Source organism: Gymnoscopelus microlampas (assembly GCF_963454915.1).
Source record: "Gymnoscopelus microlampas genome assembly, chromosome: 2".
NCBI lineage: Eukaryota > Metazoa > Chordata > Actinopteri > Myctophiformes > Myctophidae > Gymnoscopelus > Gymnoscopelus microlampas.
Genome location: NC_139939.1, coordinates 26129385 through 26150401, shown reverse-complemented (window position 1 = coordinate 26150401; position 21017 = coordinate 26129385). Strand labels below are relative to the sequence as shown.

Below are 21017 nucleotides of genomic sequence, written 5' to 3'. Positions count from 1 at the left end.
CTAGTGGTTGTGGCCCTAAGCAACCGCATAGCCTGCACCAGCGGCCCTGCGGCCGTCCCCGTCGCATGTAAAAAACATTAAAAGAATGCGTTGCTACACTATGTCGTCCAATGTAAAAAACATAACAAATGCCATGCTCCACTATGTCGTCCAATGTAAAAATCAACAAAAAATTGCATGCTACACTATGTCGTCCAAGTAAAAAACATAAAAAACAAGACATGACACACAGTCATGTATACCAGCTTGCTGTCGGTGTGTGTGTGTGTGTGTGTGTGTGTGTGTGTGTGTGTGTGTGTTTGCCTTGTATGCGCCGTGTATGCGCGGCTTGTTTTCATAGACCTGGTTCCTGATTTGTCTCGCAGAATCTGGCAACACTGCTAGTGGCTCTAACCTGACTGGCCAGATGAGGGCGGTATTGAGTCATCAATTCAATACACACCCTGATCTGGAATCTCTCAGGGAGTTAGGTTGCCCGGTCGCTGCGAATTCGAACCAATCAGCGGAGGCTAGGGGCGGGATCATCCAATCACCTGCCTAGTAGCTTGAAAAAAAGAAAAACCGTCTGTCATCGATTCTGCTTACGGAGTCTCAGATGGAAGTAGCCTGTGAAACAAAGTTGTGTCGCAAGCTTCTTGCATTTGATGGTGTCAGGTTATAGTGGCTCCCCATTGGCTTAGACATGTTGCTTATTTCTCTCGCAGAATCTGGCAACACTGCTAGGCCAGAACGGACGCTACGCAGCTCGTATGCAGAGGTGTAAAGTAACTAAGTACATTTACTCAAGAACTTTACTTAAATGTTGTCCTATATATTACTCTGTGATTTGAACCGACGGCAGGTGTGTATAGTAGCCATAGAGGCGAGAGACGTGTCTAGTAGGCAAAACGGTCGCCTCAGAAAACAACAGGAAGTGTTGATCAAGTAGAATAAATATAGAGATAGAAAATAGAAAGTTTCGGTTACTGCATTGTCTATTTCTCGCTTAAAATATTTTCAAAAACATTCTTGAGAGCAATGTTTAGCTGTAATTGACATTGTGCATTTATTTAAATGGCTGCCAAGTTGGATCCGGCACAAAATCAAGCAGCGCAGCAGGTGCTCTGAGCCTTTGATTAGACACAATAGACAGAGTATATATGTATATGTGAGTATATATGTGTGTGTATATATATATATATACACCCTTAATCAGCCTTAATTTGGGTCACCCTTAATTAGAGGAAAACATACCATATTGAGAATCTACCAAATTCACAACAACGGCTGACAAAAAATGTGTGCAGCGATGTCTGGTGGTTTACAAAATATAATCAACACCCATTCTGCACTCAAATTGCTAAAATGACACCAAGTCAGAATGACTACCTTAGTTAATCAAAATTAAAAAGCCTTTTTATTATTATTTTGATCATGTGAATATGATTCTGTCTTCTGACAAACTCGATGGCCTGTCTGGGCTGGCTCAAACCATGACTATACTTAATTGGGGACACAGCAGCATAGGGAGCTGTGTGATGGCTGGCTTCTTGGCAAGTTAAGACTTAGAATTAGAGAAACAGCACTCACATTTTGTAGGTTTATCATTTACTGTAGCTCCCAAGGTCTTAAGCACTGCATCATATTGGTTACAGTGAGCACCACCCAGTTTCTCAAATTAGCATTAACCGGGTGGGATATGAGGCTTCTGCACATTAATCCTGTTCATTCTGTTCATTCTTATTTATAAACTTAATTCTGATCCATAATGTGAACGCGAAAAGGTAGGAACAAGCAGGAGCAGGCGCTAAATTAATGTAAAAACAGACGGTGCCTCTGCCAGGAGGTATGCCCCAATAATAATACTTCAGAGGATGCTATTGATCTTGAAATGTTGCTGCAACACTTCTTGCAATTAAACAATGGTTTGGATTCAGTTCAGCAGCATACAGTATGACATGAATGGAATTTAAATTAGGTAACTTGTGCTACTGGATCATAATAAAATAGTTTTACTACTGTTTGAAACAAATACAGTATAGGCTTCAAATGATTTTACAGTATAAGCCTACAAGCATAATCAATCTGACTGAATTTTCTATTCTTGTCTTATTAGTTTTAACAGCTTTGTTATCAGTGTTGCAGTATCACTGAAGCTCTCTATGTTGATTTCCTATGATGCACTTGGGTGGCAGGAGTTGAGTTGTTTATGTTGTTATTTAATTATGGGAATGCATTGGGGGATTATGTTGTGGGACTTTATGTTGTCATGGTGAATTATGTTTAAATATGTATTTTGGTGTAACACTACGACTATGATGGCTACCTGTTCTGAACACACCCTCTCTTGGGTTCATATTTACCACAAAAAAGATCCATACCTTCTTCATAACTTGTTATATGATATTGGAGGAAATGAAGGGAAGTTTGCACACTATAGCTCCCAGTAGAAAATGTATTAGTTCAAAGTTCTGACCACTGAGGGTCTTCATCAGGTCTGATACATTATATGAAGTAGGCGTGTTATACAACAAACAAAGAACGTCATAATCAGTGGCAGCTGTAGTAGTGATTAACCACCGTCACACCCACCAGATCTACAGGCTCAGGCTGAGAAGGATGGTGCCATGCTGAGAGCTTATAGATCTGGGGGGAAAAATATGGCTGGAATGCCAACTGTCAATGAAAAGTGAAATACAGGGTAGGGTGGTTATAAGACCATCAGTTTAGCTCACATGCAATACATTACCAATTACAGTGAAAGGAATATAAATGCAGCAGAAAATAATAATAATAATGATAATAAAGAGGACAAAAAGGACAAATAAATGACATAATGCAAAATGACAAACATACACAATGAAAAAAAAATAAAGAAGAAAATTCTTCGTTGAGCCGACAAGGAGCCATAGTATTGAGTGTGTATATATAAAAGGCTTCACGTTGAAGGAGTAAGCAGTTGTGATCACCACCACAGGGAGGTCTGTCTACCTTTTCTATCCCCCAGTAGACTCTACTAGCCTGACCTATGTAAGCTAGTCCATACGGGCATTTGATGAGATAAACCACAAAGGTGGTAGAGCATGTGGGAACAGACTCAAAACATTGAGAAGAGGTGTCAATCGACTCTGGTTTATACCCCTGCGTCAAAAACCTATTGGTAAGGTCATCTGCTTGTACTTGATAATGCTCATCAGAGCTACACACCCCTCTGGCCCGATGGAACTGACTGATTGGAAAACTCTTAATAAGATGTCTGGGGTGGAAGCTGTCACCACGAAGTAAAGTGTTCCTATCTGTGGGTTTACAGAATAAATCCGTCTGCAGAGTAACCCCTTCTTTAAGTACCAAAACATCCAACAAACTGATACAGGAATCATTGAATTCAAGTGTGACATTTAGATGATCATTACAAGAATTTAGATAGTGGTGAAAAAGATTAAGGATTCAACCGTGTCATTCCAAATGATAAATATATCATCAACATAACGTTGGTAGGAGAGTATATTGTAATAGAAGGGGTTGGCCTCAGTGTTGAGCACATTTCAAACAAGCCCATGGCCATGGTGCTACCCATAGCTGTGCCATTAGTTTGAAGGTAATAGTAATTCATGAATTTGTAGTAGTTAGAAGTAAGAACTAGTTCGGTGAGTTCGTCTGAATATGATATTGTCATGTGGGGAAAAACGTTGATGTACAAACTGACCCATTTATCTTATAGGCTACTTTGGCTACTTTTCTGTGTGCCAGCTATAATAAAGCCTGATGTTCATTGAAAACAAAGATTCTTGCTAAAAGTTATTGTAGAGGGTAGCCTATGTGTGTGTGTGTGTGTGTGTGTGTGTGTGTGTGTGTGTGTGTGTGTGTGTGTGTGTGTGTGTGTGTGTGTGTGTGTGTGTGTGTGTGTGTGTGTGTGTGTGTGTCTCACTGTCAGATGTTGGCAGGCCTGCATGTAGACTGCTTATGCCAGTGGCCGGCCCTGATTACAAGGGCTGTAGCTGAAATTGTGTTTTGATGACATCACTGTAGTTATTATTGGACTATGGTTACAGTGGTGTGCCACCATCGTCTTTAATCTGGGGTTAATTCACATTTAAATTTACAAATGTGTGTACTTTTAAACGTGCCTCCAAGTTTGTAAATGCCCCCTTTCCTTAGACATGATGTGATTGGTTACCTTCACCTGTCCCTGTTGATTAGACTCTCATCTACTTGGCTTGAAATCCTCAAAATTTTATTTTGCTTTTGGAGGAGCTGAGAGTGAGCAGTGGTTCTCAAACCTTTTCATGTCAAGGACCCTCAAATTAATATGTATTTGGCTGCCGACCCCCATCTGTAAAGGTTTTGTGTCAGGGACCCCCAGAAGAGAAGATTTATAAGATTTTCATAGCAGATGTACAAGCTTGCAGCGTGGCACAAAGTGACACGCTGTGAGCTTGTAGATTTGCTATTATTTAATATCCAACATATAAACGGATAGTGGTTGAAATGATTGTGATACATTAACTACTTTTGCTGGGGAACCCCATGCCCCCAAGGACCCCTGGGGGTTCCTGGACCACACTTTGACAACCAATGGAGTAGAGGAGGCTTCCCAAGCCGAGAGGATTAGTGAGTGTACATGAAGTGCTCACTTCAGCCAGTTTCATGTCAACTCACTGGAAGTGTATCTGTCTATCTGTTTTGTTGTTGGATAATACTGCAACGGAGCGTCTCCTTGGGCTATGGGACACTGTCTGGGAGATGGGATCCAAAAGCTGTGATATATAATATATATAATAATGGTTTGATCTTTATTGACACAATAATGCTGTTTGTTGTGCATGGGAGAATGCATGTCAAACAACTCCATGCATAAGCATATAAGAGAGAAATACAGTGTCCAATACGTGACACCTTTAGGATGGAGGAGGCGAGCAGGCAGAAATGTGGGCGGGGGCATCGATGGCCTAGTGGTTAAGGCATGTTAGGGAATTCAAGATACATACAGTATTGTACATTGTGTGTATGTATTTGAGTAAACACATACATATATTGTTGGTCAATAGAATACAGACTAGTAGCTAGATTGCTTCATCACTGTCTGCTTGAAATGCTATATTAAGAGTATTGAAAAATGATTCCAAATATGACATATAACAATGACCAGCCAATGACACTTGTTCAAAAATAAATGTAAATGCCATTTGGTCTGGAAAAAAAGTAGTATTGCCACTGCCAGGCAATGCTGGCAATAATGGCGGTGGCAGATGCAGCAGGCAGAGGAGATAGAGGAGACATATGACACATCTTGCCTCCATTAATGTGAGACATGCAATGTACTACATTTCTGGTCTGAAATTACAATAACATAACTGTAAAGGGCCTCCCAAAATCCTCCCAAAAAGGCATGCGGGACCCCCAAAAAACCCTTGGCTAGGGATATCTTCATCCCTGCAATACTACTTTGAAAGTGTTGACGGCACTTATTCGTCTGTAAGCACGCGGCCGGCACAGACAGCAGGATGTTCCAAGGTTTAATAAACACATGGAGAATGTGTATCAGGCGTCTGTATTCTGACTAAAGCATCGGCCTTGGTCTAGACCAGAATAGGCCTTGCATTGTCATTCGCTTTATGGAACACATTTTCACATAGGCGGTCAGAGACTCCTTGAGCACATTTCATTCATTTCAGATCGAAGAGACCTTACATTTTCAGTTACTGAGGAATGTCAGTCATAAATAATAACATCATACCAATGTGTATGCATCCTTGTAGAATTCTATATTTAAGCTCCACTTATTTTTCTATGTGTCAGAGTTTGGAAGCGCTCGTTTTCAATAACGCAAGCAACGTCCTGCTGCCTCCTACATTATTAGTACCATTTAGAAACAGGTGGTACGCAGGACCGTTGAGGGATTTCCAACAAACGCTTCCAAACTCGAACACTTCACTGCATGAGATCCCTGTTACTAAACAAACACTTAACCTTTAAAAGGATTTCCAGTCAATATGAACAGCTCTGGTCCTGGTATTAGTCAGCAGGGACACTTAATGCTTGAACCAATGTGGCTTCATGCATTGTGGGCACTTGTTTGTTCCCAGTGCAAGGAAGGAGTGGAGGGCTCTGGGAGGTTTGATCACATGGAGTGTTACTTAATTACAGGCTGACTTAAGAGCTGGATAAGTCACTGCCTCCATGTCCTTTCTTTATGTATTCAACTTTAATTCCTCTTCAACAATAGATTCATATTCAGCTTTTATGACTCCCATCAAATAATTGATTTCAAAATACTACTGTTGGTCTATAAAGCTTTAAATGGTTTACGGCCCCCCAAAAAATCTGATCTTGTACATCATGAACCATCTAGACCCCTCAAAAATAAACATGGGCAAGCAGTTTTTATGCACTACATAATCTGGAACAAACTCCCAGAAAACTGCAGGTCTGCTGTTCATTTTTACTTCGTTTTATGCAGATTCCTAATGGCATTTCATCATTGTGTTTACTTTACTTGATGTTCTGTGTAAGGCACATTGAATTGCCTTGGTGTTCAAATGTGCTAATCAAATAAAACTGCCTTGCCTTGCCTTCCAAGTCCCCTCTGTTTCTCCAGTTTTCTCAAATTCCCTCTCTGGACTGAAATTTCCTCTTCCCTATTAATTTCAGTGAATTTTGAGGCCAGTCATGCTGCGGCCTCTACCCTTTTCACTGATAAAACTCTTGAGACAGTTGGACCATAAATTAACCTGGCATCCTCTCTTTGGAGTAACTGTTACTGAAGGAGTGCAGCTTTCTCTGCTGTTGCCTAGAACTCTGTTGTACCAGCCAGCCTCAGCTAAATGCCTTCTATTCTTGTTTTAGCTCTGACTCGTATTTCTCAACATTCAGTAATACTACAATAATTATATATTATATAGTGCCTTTCGAAAACCCAAGGACGCTTACAAGTACAGTAGGCTACCCATTCAAATGTCAAATTCAAAACATTTTTCAAATGTCAGCATTTATGAGCTGTAACTAAAAATAAATCTCATTACATTACTTCCCACTCTTCAATAGACATATCCACATTTCAATAAAAAACACTGGGAAATTGTACTGGAAATTTGAACCACTAGATTTTGCCTTCAGTCCTATATTGGGCTGATCAGAGCAATGGTCACCGAATTATGCAACAGGCGACAGTAGAAGTCAAGAACAGGTGTCGAGATCTGGAGAGAAGAGATCGAAGAACATACTGTAGCGGGTTTGATATTTTGTGTGTGGTGTATCAATTGTTTCAATGCAGTTTCAATGCATCAATTCTTTTTGGGGTTCTTAATGAATATTGTTGGTTGAACAGTACTCATAAGCCAACAGGAGCAGTGTTCAAGTAAGTAAGCATGTATCCCAGATTGCAGTGCAATCTAGTGTTGAAACACTGAAGCCATATATTATGGTTTGAAGTTGCACATTCTCCATAGCAGAAACGAGAGACCATAATATAGATCAGCCTTAATATAGATGCATACCAGTATTGGGCCTCGAAAGCAGGGTCATCAACCTTAAAAAAAAAATGTTTTAATGACCGCGCCGTCATAAATGTGGCATTAAAGATAAAACATTTTGGAAAACGTAATGTACTTCACACCAGAAGGCACATGAAAATGTGACTTGATGTCAGTAGCAAAGAACAGAGAAAGGAAAAATCGGTCTATTCATTATGGCTATTTAGCTTGCTATAAAGGTGTAAAGGCTGTTTGCTTCCACATAAGCTTTCATCCTGTGACGCAGCAGCTGGAGCAAACAGTATCACAAAGGCTGGCGACACTCATTGCCACCCCTTTCATCCATGCCTTTAAATCATCATGATTCCCTCAGCACTTTCTTCCCATGAGGCATCCTCTGAGTTGGCAGTACTCAGGAGTCAATTCACTCCATAGCTTGGAACAGAAGACCCTCAGGCTATGGATGTTTCTCCTCACAGCCATTTTCTACACTCCAGAAACTTCTCTTACTTCTCCTTCTTCTCAGAGATACAACCCTCAGATCCCATCGGCAAGACTGTTATGGAGACCCTAGCTATCTCGGCTGTCCTACTGGTCTCTGTGGCAGCTAACATGGGAGCTGTGGTCCTGGTCATCCGAGAACGCCGACTCATGGCTAATAAGACAGTACTCACCCTCAACCTGTTCGTGGCCGACCTGCTTTTTGTCAGCATGATCCCGCTGATTATCGCAGTGCGTTGGACTGTGTCCTGGAGCCTGGGATACACAGCTTGTCACATCGTGCTGTATGTCATTTGTGTTAGTGCCTGTGTCACGATCTCTACCCTGGCCTCCATTAGCATGGAAAGGCTCCAAGCTATTCTTCGGCTGCAAACGGTCCCCACCCTCAACACTTGGATGGTGTCTGCTGTCCTCACTTTCATCTGGGCCTTTTCTGCCCTTGCATCCATACCCCTTAGCTTGTTCTTCACTGTAATGGAGGAGGAATTCCCAAAACAGGTATGTATATATGTATGTATGTATGTATGTATGTATGTATGTATGTATGTATGTATGTATGTATGTGTATGTATGTGTGTGCGTGTGCGCGCGTGTGCGTGCGTGCGTGCGTGTGTGTGTGTATGTATGGATGGACGGACGGACGGACGGACGGATGTTCCCACCAAATTGCCTTTCTCTTATCTGCGTTTCATGACTTTTAAACAGGGAGATTTCCACATTTGTACTCTCAAGTGGCCAGACATGACAACAGAGATTGTGTGGAATGTATCCTTTACTGCCCTGTGCTTCCTGCTTCCAGGCCTCATCATTGTGGTCAGTTACAGCAAAATTCTGCAGGTAGGATTACGGTGTCACTTGTACATTTCTGAGTCACTTGCCTAGTATACATCTTGTGTGGATCGTTAATGTAACTCTTAGGTGCACCTGACACATTATGTCTGAGTACCCTTGGACAATGACAATGCATTTTAGTTGTGGGAACAGAAAAGCTGCAGAACATTAGTGTTTACACTATTGATTACGGAAGCTGGAAATGGTAGCTGTATGTACGCAAGGCTTTGCACTATCATCTGCCAATATTACATTGAAAGTCTCAGCGCACTGGACTTGAACATTAAAGCATTCAAGATAATGGGAATCGATTTACTGTACCAGTACAAAAACACCATGTCTATTTTAAGCAACCCTTTAGAAATGTTTAAGACATAGTGAGTCATAAAAGACCTTTGTGTGAGGCTACATTGGGCAAGTCAGTTGACTAGATATGTCATTGTGTCTTTTGTTTTCATCAAATAATGTCACTATGTCGACTGCCTCTGTTGTGTGATGCATTTTTGTTATCACCTAAAGAACAAGATAGCATTGAAACTGCTAACATTTAATTTGAGTCTTAAGCTAATGATTGACACCATCTCTTTTGTCCGATATTGCAGATTACTAAATGTTCCAGGCGGCGGCTCTGGTCCAGAGTCAACCCATCCTCTCTGGGAGAGTCTCGTGAGTACTCCGTCTCCCGCCAGGACATAAAGCTCTTGCGTACACTAATGGTCCTCATGCTCTCTTTCCTAATCATGTGGAGTCCCATTTTCATCATCACCTTCCTCATCCTGGCAAGGAACTTCCTAGGGCAGCTGTATGTCTCCTCCACCCTGTTCTTCTGGGTGGTGACATTCACCATGACCAACTCAGCCCTCAACCCCATCCTCTACTCGGTCTTCCAGTTCAAGAATGCCTGGCGCAGGCTCTGTTGTGGCTCTGTAGTAGCACCAGTGATGTAAGTGCCTAAAGCCATGCACAAAAGAAAAAGACAGTCAGGTACCGATATATATTATCAGCCATCCTCCAATTAACCATTTGTTTCATCTATCCGCGCATTGGTTTTTAAGATAGTGAAATGGGCAATGACCTCAAAACCCTCATACCTGAGTAACTACAGTACTTCTCCAAAGTGAGTGATACACAGCCACCATACTAGAGGGAGCAACAACGATCTTACCACCCATCTATAGAATAAACATGGGAGAAAGAATTCTCATTCTACTGCTCTGCCACCAAAATGTGGAATGCCATGACACCATCCCTTAAAACATTTGGAAGAAGCCAGTGGGCTTCAAAACAGGCCTGAAAATCCATCTATCAGGAGACCACAAGGGGAGGTAAACGCAATTTCCCCATAGAAAGGAGGTTACCTTCACCACCATATTTTTTAACCTTTTCTCCTTTGTACATCGTGTTTTGTATTTGTTGATGACATGTGTTATTGTGTATTTTATGCTATGTTGATGAATTGACTACATAGGACCACAATGGAAACAAGTCCCGAAGACATTTTCGTGTTATCCTTTTTGTCTAAATGTCTGACTGTACCTCGTGCTGTTAACATTTCTGACTAATAACTAAAGTATTCAATCAATCAATTAATGTGTATATAACATCTATTTACATGTATCTCCATGTTTATGTGCATTTATGTACATTGTGTACATACAGTTGTGTGTGCAGTCTTGATATTCAAAGTGTACCAGTCTGTGTGGTGTATGTTTAAAACTGGACTGTGTATGTGTCTACTGGACTATTCACTCCTCTACTACTGGACTAACCATACCTCTATTAACCTCTGACCCCTTGTTGAAGACCTGTGCTCTGTCTGGAGGACTCCGTAATCTGTGCAGCCCTTTCTCCATCACGTTGGTACCCTGCAACTGTTTGACCAGTTAAACTCGTCCTCCTGGATGTTGGTGTCTGGTGAGTGGTGAGATCCACAAACCTGGAGGTCACACAGGACTAACACCTTGGGATTTGCTGATAGGAACTGTGTCATAGGATTCGATTAGAAACAATTTTTTTTACACTTTAACCCTAGCATCCCAATACTGGGGGAACATTTTCCAAACAAAAGACGTGAATTTACACAGCACTGATATAATATTGATATAGCGGTCATCGGGTCAAAAAAAGAGGAAGTGATCGATAGGATTACTTAAATACTTTTTAAGTAAAGAATACTTTTTCCACCACTGAGTCCAATGCATGCCCATGAAGATTTAAATATTCTAGGTTTCCTGATACCTGATTTATAGAATAACATTCCATCATTACCCTGGTTAAAACAGTGAAGATAAAGATGACTGTACTGTACAACTGTGGTTCTGTAGAATCAAATGAAACAAAATAAAATAAATATAATAGTATTCCCTGCTGTGTTGCATATCGTCGCCATCTGTGACTTTTCAGAAATGTAAATACTGTTATTGTAGTGAAGATGTTATTATCTTAATTTATATTATAGCAGTAGGATTGGTTTATAGAGGGCGAGCGTCGTCACGCTTGAGTCTTATCTTGAGTAGATAGCCCCGGTGATGCAAGATAGAAGTATCTTTCTTGCTCGTATTCTTCTTTCTGGAGGTCGAGGTTGTAAGGCTCAAGAGAAAATGTTAATAGTTCTACCCTTTCTATTTATATTTGTATACTTATCATTACGGCAATTATAATAGTATATGACATGAAGTTGGCTTGTGATTGTAACCTGTTTCTTATTGCTGATGATTCAGCTGTCCTAGGTCCTCATGATGATAGATCAGAGGTAGAAAACGTACTGATTGCAGAACTCTGCTTTAATATCGGACAATAAGTTGTCTCTTCATTTTGGCAAAACAGTCGATACTCTTTGGGTCTAATGCAAAACTAAAGAAGTCCCCATGGGTTCAGAGTAGTGGTAGGTGACTTTGAAGTTACAGCCAAGGAAGAAGTCACTTACTTAGGCTGTGTATTGGACAACAAACTATGTGGAGAGAGTATGGCACTAAAAGTTATCTCAAAGGTCAATCATTCTGCCTAGCCAGAATGTCCACTTTTATAGATATAGAAGTGTTCTTGAAATATTGGCTGGGGTACTTGTTCAATCATTGTTGATTATGCCTGCACTGCACATCCGAGTACACTAACATCCCAATTAGTTAGGTTGATCCTTAAACTCCATCCAAGAACACATCTTCTCTCTACTCATTTCATTAGCCTCAAGTGGCTCAGAGTGGAGAAGAGAGTGTCACATAATTATTAAAATGTGTTTGGTCCACAGGATTGTAAAGGTGGTACCCAAATACTTAGTGATGCGCAGGTCACTAAGTAAATCTGTTTGGTAGAAAATATTTATATCAATTAATTTAAGCCTAGAATCAAGCTATCCAGGCTCCCAGTGAATCATGACCATAAAACGTTGATTCTGTGAAAAAACTTTTTTGAAAACGGCAAAACAAAGGGTATTTATTAAATATAGTATATCATATAATTAAATATAAAATAAAATAAATCACAGAAAAAAAACGTTTAATGGTCATGATTCACTGGTAGCCTGGATAGCTTGATTCTAGGCTTAAATGAATTGATATAAATATTTTTGGAAAAGTCAATGGGAAAAATGCATGGAGTATTTTGCAGTGGAACCCGGAAGTGGCCGCAACTGCTATGTTTTTGCTACTCAAATTATGCTGACTGACCTTTAATTTTGATTAATACCCTAAGAGACCACTTGGAAAACGTTCTGAATATCAATTATTTATATTTGATTGGCTTTATATTGTTTAAAGTTACCTTTGCTTGATTAAATGAGTAGGCTACATTATAGCTACACAATTGTAAATATTAGAGGGGTCAACTTACCTAACCTAACTACTTGAATCAACCCCTAACCTGGGGCAAGTTGAGCCACAGGACATTTTTTTGTCTTTTCTTTTTTTAAGAAGTCATATTTTTATGGCCCTTTGTCGTTTGTCATAGATACATAGCCTACTCATTTTTTCAGAAAGCATCCTCAATATGTTTAGATATAACTTATTGCCTGTGTGTGTGTGTGTGTGTGTGTGTGTGTGTGTGTGTGTGTGTGTGTGTGTGTGTGTGTGTGTGTGTGTGTGTGTGTGTGTGTGTGTGTGTGTGTGTGTGTGTGTCTCTGTGCGTGCGTGCGTGCGTGCGCCATTCTTGCGTTCAATGTATTAGTGAAGAAAGAGAGATGGTACATGTAGTTCTTACGACTGTGTAATATACAGGGGTGTGCTGGATAAAAACTACATATCCCAAGTCACGTCTTTAAGGGAACTTACCAGTCAGTGTGACGGCGCTGCTTATGACTCTAGACCACTGAGGCTAGCTGTGGTTAGATTTATCAAACAAAGCTGCTGGTAGGTAACCTTCTGATTCATAAATAAATATTAACATCACTTATTGTACTGTGAAACATAACTCTAATGTTGTTCCCTGCGACATTTGCAGCACGTTGCAGATGCGCAAACATGTGTTTGTTACGTTAGCTGTGAATAGCTAGGGAATGGTGTCACGTTCGAATAAATTGTTCATCTGAACTGAAGCTGTAAAAACTGTAGACATAGACTAGGTTAGACATAGACCTCAAATGGCTGATATTCTTCACAATAGTGTGTGGAAAATCAGCCATTGTCAGCCATTCTAGGGGCTATGGCGTAATGGCGGGTACCACTTAAATGAGACGGATATACAGGATAGGTGGGCACTAGGAACATCTGGGAACCAAGATGTGAACATGCACGGTACTTCATCATCCAACTTTTATCCTTCAACTTATTGTTGATGCCCCAAAAGACTGGATAGGTTTTGTAGCAATTGTAGAAATATGTTCTAATTTTTTTTTTTACATTTTGGGGGGAAATAGCCAATTTAACACAGAGAAGCCCACTCTTCCTTGGCTTGGTGCCCACGCGGATATGACCGATCTATGGGAGGCATGCGTTAATCCGACAGACCTTTTCTCCGACTATGTGGCATCCACGTGCGGTTAGGGTTAGGGTTCGGGTTTAGTATTGGAAGCTGTGTATTTGGAATACATGAAATGTATGTAAGATCACAGACATTCTAGGGCTAGGTGCCCACCTATTCTGTTGCCAATGAAACAACTGAGAACTGAATGTTTAAAAAAAAAATGAAATAAATGCAATAATTAAAAATAACCTTTTGGACTCAACCCAAGGAAACACGTTTGCACATTAAGTTATTGAGTGTCATTTTCCACTGTAGTCCTTTTTTTTGTTTAGTTTTTTACTTCATCTTTTTGACAGACACCATAGTTAGTGACATAGCCACTTAGGTGCTATAATGCTATCTGGCATCTCGAATTGCATTACCAACCATTGACAGCCCATTCATTGAAACCGAAAAGTTAAACAACCTTAAACTCAGAACAGCCTGAAATTATGCAGGGATTGCTCTCTTCAATAAATCAGCCTTATATGATGGCCATTATTATATTGTTCTCCTCTCTCTCTCTCTCTCTCTCTCTCTCTCTCTCTCTCTCTCTCTCTCTCTCTCTCTCTCTCTCTCTCTCTCTCTCTCTCTCTCTCTCTCTCTTGCTCTGACCTATGGTAGATACTTAAAGCTTGATGGAGTTCCCAGAAGATTTTAATCAACTTGAGCTTCTAAACACACATGGACATCTAATCCCCCGTGGAGCAAGTAGCTCATGGAATGCGGAGGAGGTTGACGAGGATGATGATGAAGAGGAGGGAGAGCACAGTGAGGAATGGTATCTACAAAAGGAAGACTTGCTCAAAGAGAGACCAGAGGAGCTCATGTTGTGGGCAGCAGAGTACAACCGTGTAAGTGTTGGAGCTTGAATTGCTTGTTCCAAACTGGCTTCAACCAGGCTGGTTTGGAAATCAGATTTTTGTTCTTGACTAGACAAAAACAAAGTCGACAACAGGCTGTACATTAATCATTGTAACAAACAAATAAACACATGCTTCGCAACAGTATTAACCATCCAGGTCAAATCCAACATGGTTGTCATTCAGGAGTTGTAACATGTCACTGGCAGAATAGTTAAGACAATATACAATTAGATGGAATACAAAAATAACAATACTACAAGTTTGGCTTCCAGTGAAGACCAAACTTGTGGTCAAAACATGTCTGTATTTTGCACAGTAAATTTGGCGGAGCAGCAAGCTATTGTGCAAACTTTTCCTTTTGGTCTTGTAATGTTAGCAATGTACCATGTAGAATGCAGAGGTGGACTGCACTCACCGACCTCAAAGTAATTAAATTGATTTAGTGCATTCTTCACCACCCTCAAAATGATTTGCTAAATGGTCAATATCATTGAGCGCATTCTTTTGCATTCTTGTTTTGATCAATAGCCACCAACTTTTCACTGTTAAACTTTATCCTCCGATCCTGTCTTTCAGGTGTCAACAATCCACAGGTTGTTGTCTGCTGAACCCTCTCTGACATGTTGCCATGACGAGGACCGATACACACCTCTGCACCGTGCAGCATACAACGGGCATGTCGCTGCAGCCTCAGCATTGCTTGCTGCTGGTTCGGTCGTTAACTCCCGCACGGTCGATGGCTGGACGCCTCTCCATAGCGCCTGTCGCTGGGGCCGTGTCTCCATGGCAGCCCTTCTACTGCGACATGGTGCCGAGCTCAATGCCCAGACAAACGGGGGGCTTACGGCACTCCACCTGGCTGCCTCCCACACCAGCTCTCCGCCTACAGACTCCGCAAGCACATTAGAGCTTCTCCTTTCTCAGCGGCACCTGAAGGCCGGACTTTGTAGCAGCAGTGGGGAAACAGCCAGCGAGGTGGCCCGCCGAAGTGGCCCTCATCACTTCCTGTTTGAGATGGTGGAAGACTATTGCTGTGTGCTACCCACGTGCTGACTTAAAAAACAAAAATGTTACACACACACACTCAGAAGTCACTTATATTGGAAAGATCGGGCTCGAGGAACCGAATATAAAATGCCACCACTTCTCTATTAAACTCGATGGACGTGCCCGCCATTAGAGCCATATGAAATCCGTTTTATTTTTTTCCCAATTCCGTTTTATTTTTTCCCAAATTCAGTTTTTTCCATTTTAATATTTCTGAATTCTGTATTTTGCTTTTTATGCTAATTTTTACCATAAAAAAAGTGTCTGGTAAGTGGAAATGAATAAATGTTCAAGATATAACAGTCCATACATGGCCCTTGTTGTGTTATACGCAAAAATGTTCCCAAAATAATTCGGTCTAATTCGGTCTGAGCATGCGCAAAATGGCGTCGCCCATGTATTATTGTTTCTATCGTCTTTCTAAGACTATTTCTACGTGGATTTTACTGTTTATAAAGTAGGATGTGGCCATGCAAAATGGTGGTGTCCCGTGGATTTGTAAAAATTTGCGGTAAAAAAAAATATTTTACCGCGATTTTTTTTAATTTTCCAAATTCTGCAATATTCCGTGTTTTATTCCAATTCCATTTTTATTGGTCATTTCCGCGATTCCGTCCGCGATTCCGTTAACACGGATTTCATATGGCTCTACCCGCCATGTTCTTTTCTGTCGCCCTATTATTTTGAATGGTGTTCACTAACACATTCTTGCTACAGACATGACCTCCTCATGTGACTCTTAAAATCAATAGTGACAGAAATGAATCACTCATAAAGCCTTTTATCTATGAATAAGGAATTTGCCTGATTTGTTGTTGAAGCTGTGCTCTGTCAAGAGGTTGACCCCATATTGAACAATTAGGTCACCAGGGTTCCCAAGTCCTGAAACACTGGGTATTTTTCTTCCGAAGTTTAAGTCATGGAAAATGACAAAATAACTAAAATGTTCTGGAAAATGTATAGGTAGGAATCAATTAGGTTAGGGGTATGATTTATGTACATTGCAGTCACTTTGAAAATCTTTTTTTGAAGACACAAACATGCTCTTGAAACCTGTAATGTGACCTTACTGAAAATTGAATTAAGTCTAATTTGGTCATCAAGATCATAGACATATAAAGGTAGACGCCTCCTCCGGCTCTGAAGCGTCTGTATCTCGGGCGTGCTTCCGCAGGGCTAGCGGGAAACTTCCACGTGCATCACAGAAGGGGGCGTTCGGTAGGCCAATCAGAGGCAGTTGGGGGGCGGGACAACTAGATTCTTACAAGTCCTGGAAAAGACGCGCTGTGATTGGGCAGTAGTTACTTTTGAGTGGCAGCTTCCCCTGCGGAAGAGCCTTGTATTCGATACAGGTCGCTCCAATGAACTGCAGAGGCCAATGAGGTATCTAGGTTTCTATATCTATGATCAAGATGACTGAAAAATGAGTCAATTCAGCAGCTAAAAGGGACTTCCTTTCAGAGATGTTGTACAATCACTGTCTTCTAAACAATACAAAATGTAGTTGAGCTGCAACTACTTAAATGCTTCTTAAAAAATGAATCTATACAATGTTTGATTCATCGTGACGTGTCACAGCAAATTCCATGACAATCCAATCAGTTGATATGTTTGGGACCAAACTAGTGAACCGACCCACCATTATAGACTTAAATGAATGCCATTATTATTTTGTGACCATCTTTAGAGCCCCGCTGTTAGAAAGGCAAAAAAGAACAGACTTTATTTGTCAGAATCTAGAAAATGGAAGGTACAGTCAATAGTTACTAAGTTCATTATTAAATGTGTGCTTTTATGTATTGAAGCAATAAAAAGTCAGAAATGTAATTATATCTGGTGTGATAGTGTGTCATACTGTATATTGAATCTTGAATTGTTCATTGTTGCCACAGTAACATGAATATTTAAGTGGTTTGCTGAAGCAGGTTTCTTATTTGTGACCTTTTGAGAAATTATCCTCAATTTTCTCCTTTCAGAGCAGACATGCAACATTTTTGACATTTCAGCTTGTTGAACTCTCATGTGTTTGTGTAGGAGTCAGACTACTTTTTTTGTGTAAGATGATTTTATGGTGAAATGGCAAGACCTCGCCATCCTTAACTACTCGAAGCCATCTCTTTAAGTAAGACAAAGTATAAATCCTATCCAGCTAGAAGAGGCCAGGTACATTTTATAGTAGTATTATCTAAAATGCTGAACAACAAGTTGCATTTTACAGGTAAGTAAATATGAAAAGAAAGAGGCCGCACGCTCGTAGCAGGATTTATTTGGAAACCAACGTTTCGACCACGTAAGGTCTTCTTGGGAATGGTACAGCATGGAAAACATTTATAGGGGAGGACAGGTGATCTCCATTGGGGGTGTGTTTGCAATCATGATTGAAACAGGAAAAGCCCTAAATGGGCATTTAGGGCCATTCCCAAGAAGACCTTACGTCAGGGCTATTCAACTAGATTAGGCAGGGGGCCACAATCATAAAACTACTTGAAGTCAGGGGCCACAAGACCGTGACAACAAAACCGTTTAACCGCTTGTTGTGTGCTATAGGTGCGATAGGACACAATAATGGACACTATGTCCATTATGGTAACTTATTAGGGCCTGCTTCATACTGCATTCTGATGTTTGATAGGAACATTTCTGTGTCAGTCCTTTATAGTGCACTGGCTTAGATTTTGATATTAAAGGTAGGGTAAGTGATATTTTTTGGTTAAAACAAAAAGTATTTTGTTAAAAGGTTAAAATACTATATTCTGATAGTAATCATTGCTATAGAGTGTTTCTTCAGTAACAGGAGTCTCCCCGTCTCTACAGCTCTTTAATAAACAGAAAATAAATGTTTCGGTAGGTGTCAAAATCTCAGCCAATCAGGAGAAAGTACCCATTTTTAAGCTTAATTTGTATAGCGTTCCAGTTCCAATTTTGCATGCTCATTTCTTAGTGTCATCACTTCCAATTTCACTTGTTTAATCTGTATCCTGATTGAGTTCTCTGTCCTGGTTGGATAAAATTGAAAATGAAACTGAAACTGAAACGAAAATGCATTTTCTGTTTAATAAAGAGAGAGACAAGGAGACTCTTAATACTGAACAAACACTCTATAGCAATGAGTACTATCAGAATATAGAGCTATTTAACAATTATTTTAACCAACGCAAATCACTTACCCTACCTTTAAGAAAATAGGATAGATAGATAGATATTTCAGTATGTTCTGTGCACTTGTCCCTGGGATGGAAGCATCTTTGTTAAAAGAGTATTGGGGACCAGGTGAAGTGTTTATGTGACAAGGGTGAAATGAGGGGTTCTTAAAACTTTTGTAATTTGTTTTTATTGGTGCTTAATGTGTATAATTGCCTCATTTAACCCCACCATCTTATTATTTTTGTACCAATTATTATTACGCACTGTATTGTTTATAATTGTTTTCCCCATGATCCCCTGGTCACATGTATTGAGAGACATTGAGTGGCAGAGCGGCAGTCACGCGGTCACGCCCAAGGCCACGGTCATGGCCAATGTCCCCAGACAGACTGTCACCACGGACAAATGAAAGAAGAGGGAGGTGTGGTTTGGCAGGTACAAAAGCGGAGGCGGGACCGTTTGAAAGAGAGAACAGAGCACCCAAGTGACAGAGGCGTCAGTGAGGAGAAGGACAGCAGAGGGGAAGGTTGTGCCGAGACACGGAGTAGAGGAGTGCATAGATGAAGTAGACATACCAGCCACCTAGGAGTTTGGAAGCCGAGGTGTGCCTACATTCAAAGGAGAAACCAAGAGGAGAAAGCGATCGAACCGAAGGGGAGGAAGAGGCGAGTGAGACCAGACCATATGAGAGACGAGTGAGACCAGACCATATAAGGAGCGCTGAGACTGGAAAGTGGCGATAACGTTGCATACGCAACCAACTCAGCGCCAGGTGTAAAAACCTGGCTGGCGAGTGAGTATTCGAACAAGCAACGTTGAATCCCTGTATAACCACTGCCTGAGACAACGCAAATGTATCGTGTAAATGCACAGTGAACTGGTCTAGATCTCTATAATTGCAGGCGGAGAGAAAGAAGAGAGAAGACGAAGACGACTGGCCTCAAACCCTTTCCCATCTTACCCCCATATATGGACATGCAGCATTACCCCTGAACAAACCGTGTTGAGTATCTTGAAGCACTTTATTGGCACAGCACTTTACTTGAAAAGTATTTGTTGCACAGAAACCCCCCATGCTAAGGAACCCTTGTGATTAAGCCCCGCGTAATTTGCACAACTTTATAATTTATTTTATAGTTGTTGTGTAGATTAATTGTGTTTTGTATGTTTATATAGGTTTTATTAGTATAGTGTTTATTTGATTGTTTTTAAGGCACAGAAGCCAATGTATTAGGGACCCAATAAATATGACTTACCTTTTTTGATACACTGTATTCGTGTCCAGTTTCTTAAAGGGATATTCTCATGCCAGTGTTGTATTCTCAAAACCAAAAGTATTGAAACTTACCAGTTAACCTCGAACCTGTGAAAGCCTGAAGAAGAAGTTAAAGTGTATTCAAAGGGGACTTCCCTCTATAACAAAAGTGGCGTAGTCGACAAACAATTAGTTCAGATAGGACTCACAGTAATTACGCACCCAGCACTTTATTGTGCATTTATATTTTATTGTTGTGAGTTTTATTCTGGATTATTTATTAAAGGAGAAGAGTGCAATAGTACAAACAAATTGCAAGTCAAATGTGATACAATTTCGGCCCTGTTCACATATTTGGCGTTGGCGGCAGGACTGGTTGAGAACAAACACATGAGAATACCCTTAAGAGAAACTGTACTGTTTTGTTGTTTTTGTTGCTTTTTGTTTTTTGCTTTACGGATCCAGAATGATGATGATGGCGGTGTATCCCGGTGCCCCATGGTTACCCACCTTTGGTGGAACAGAAGGCGAGAGTAAATATAGGGAATGGAAAGACCAGATTAGAGGATTATTAAGTACCCAGGAACTACCAGAAATCAGGAAAGTTGCTATTATAATTAAAACGCTAACCAACGAAGCTAAACGGCAGATTAGTGTGGTTGAGGAGGGCGAACGCGACACAGTGGCAAAAGTTTTTAAATACTTAGATGCTTTATATAAAGAAACTGTCTCTGTCGCAGAAATGCGCTCACTATTCTATCGGTGCGCACAGCGCGCAGGAGAGAATGTACAAACTTACACCCTGAGACTTAGAGAGCTGTTTTGTGGGCTGCGGCAGCACGACCCAAGCACCGCTCCCTCCGAAGCCATTCTTCGTGATCAGTTTGTTATGGGTTTAGCTGAGGGCCCCCTGGGCCAAGCCTTAAAAATATATGCTCGACGACACCCAGATGAAGATTTTGCTGCTTTACGCGAAGAAGCCTACCT

The 21017-nt window shown here is 40.7% G+C and overlaps 2 protein-coding genes across 2 annotated transcripts; both read left to right on the top strand.

Moving 5' to 3' along the window:
- Positions 1-7910: 7910 nt before the first annotated feature.
- On the top strand, positions 7911-9730 carry LOC311054573 (free fatty acid receptor 4-like; the record flags this gene model as incomplete). Its single annotated transcript, XM_084070581.1, has 3 exons — positions 7911-8450; positions 8658-8789; positions 9386-9730. 3 exons carry the CDS (start codon positions 7911-7913, stop codon positions 9728-9730), a joined length of 1017 nt encoding a protein of 338 aa, XP_083926707.1.
- Positions 9731-13060: 3330 nt separating this feature from the next.
- Positions 13061-17444, top strand: ankrd49 (ankyrin repeat domain 49). The gene is made up of 3 exons (XM_084045923.1): positions 13061-13126; positions 14343-14572; positions 15161-17444. The coding sequence occupies exons 2-3, from the start codon at positions 14357-14359 to the stop codon at positions 15635-15637; spliced, it is 693 nt and encodes a 230-aa protein (XP_083902049.1). The 5' UTR covers positions 13061-13126; positions 14343-14356; the 3' UTR covers positions 15638-17444.
- Positions 17445-21017: the final 3573 nt, after the last annotated feature.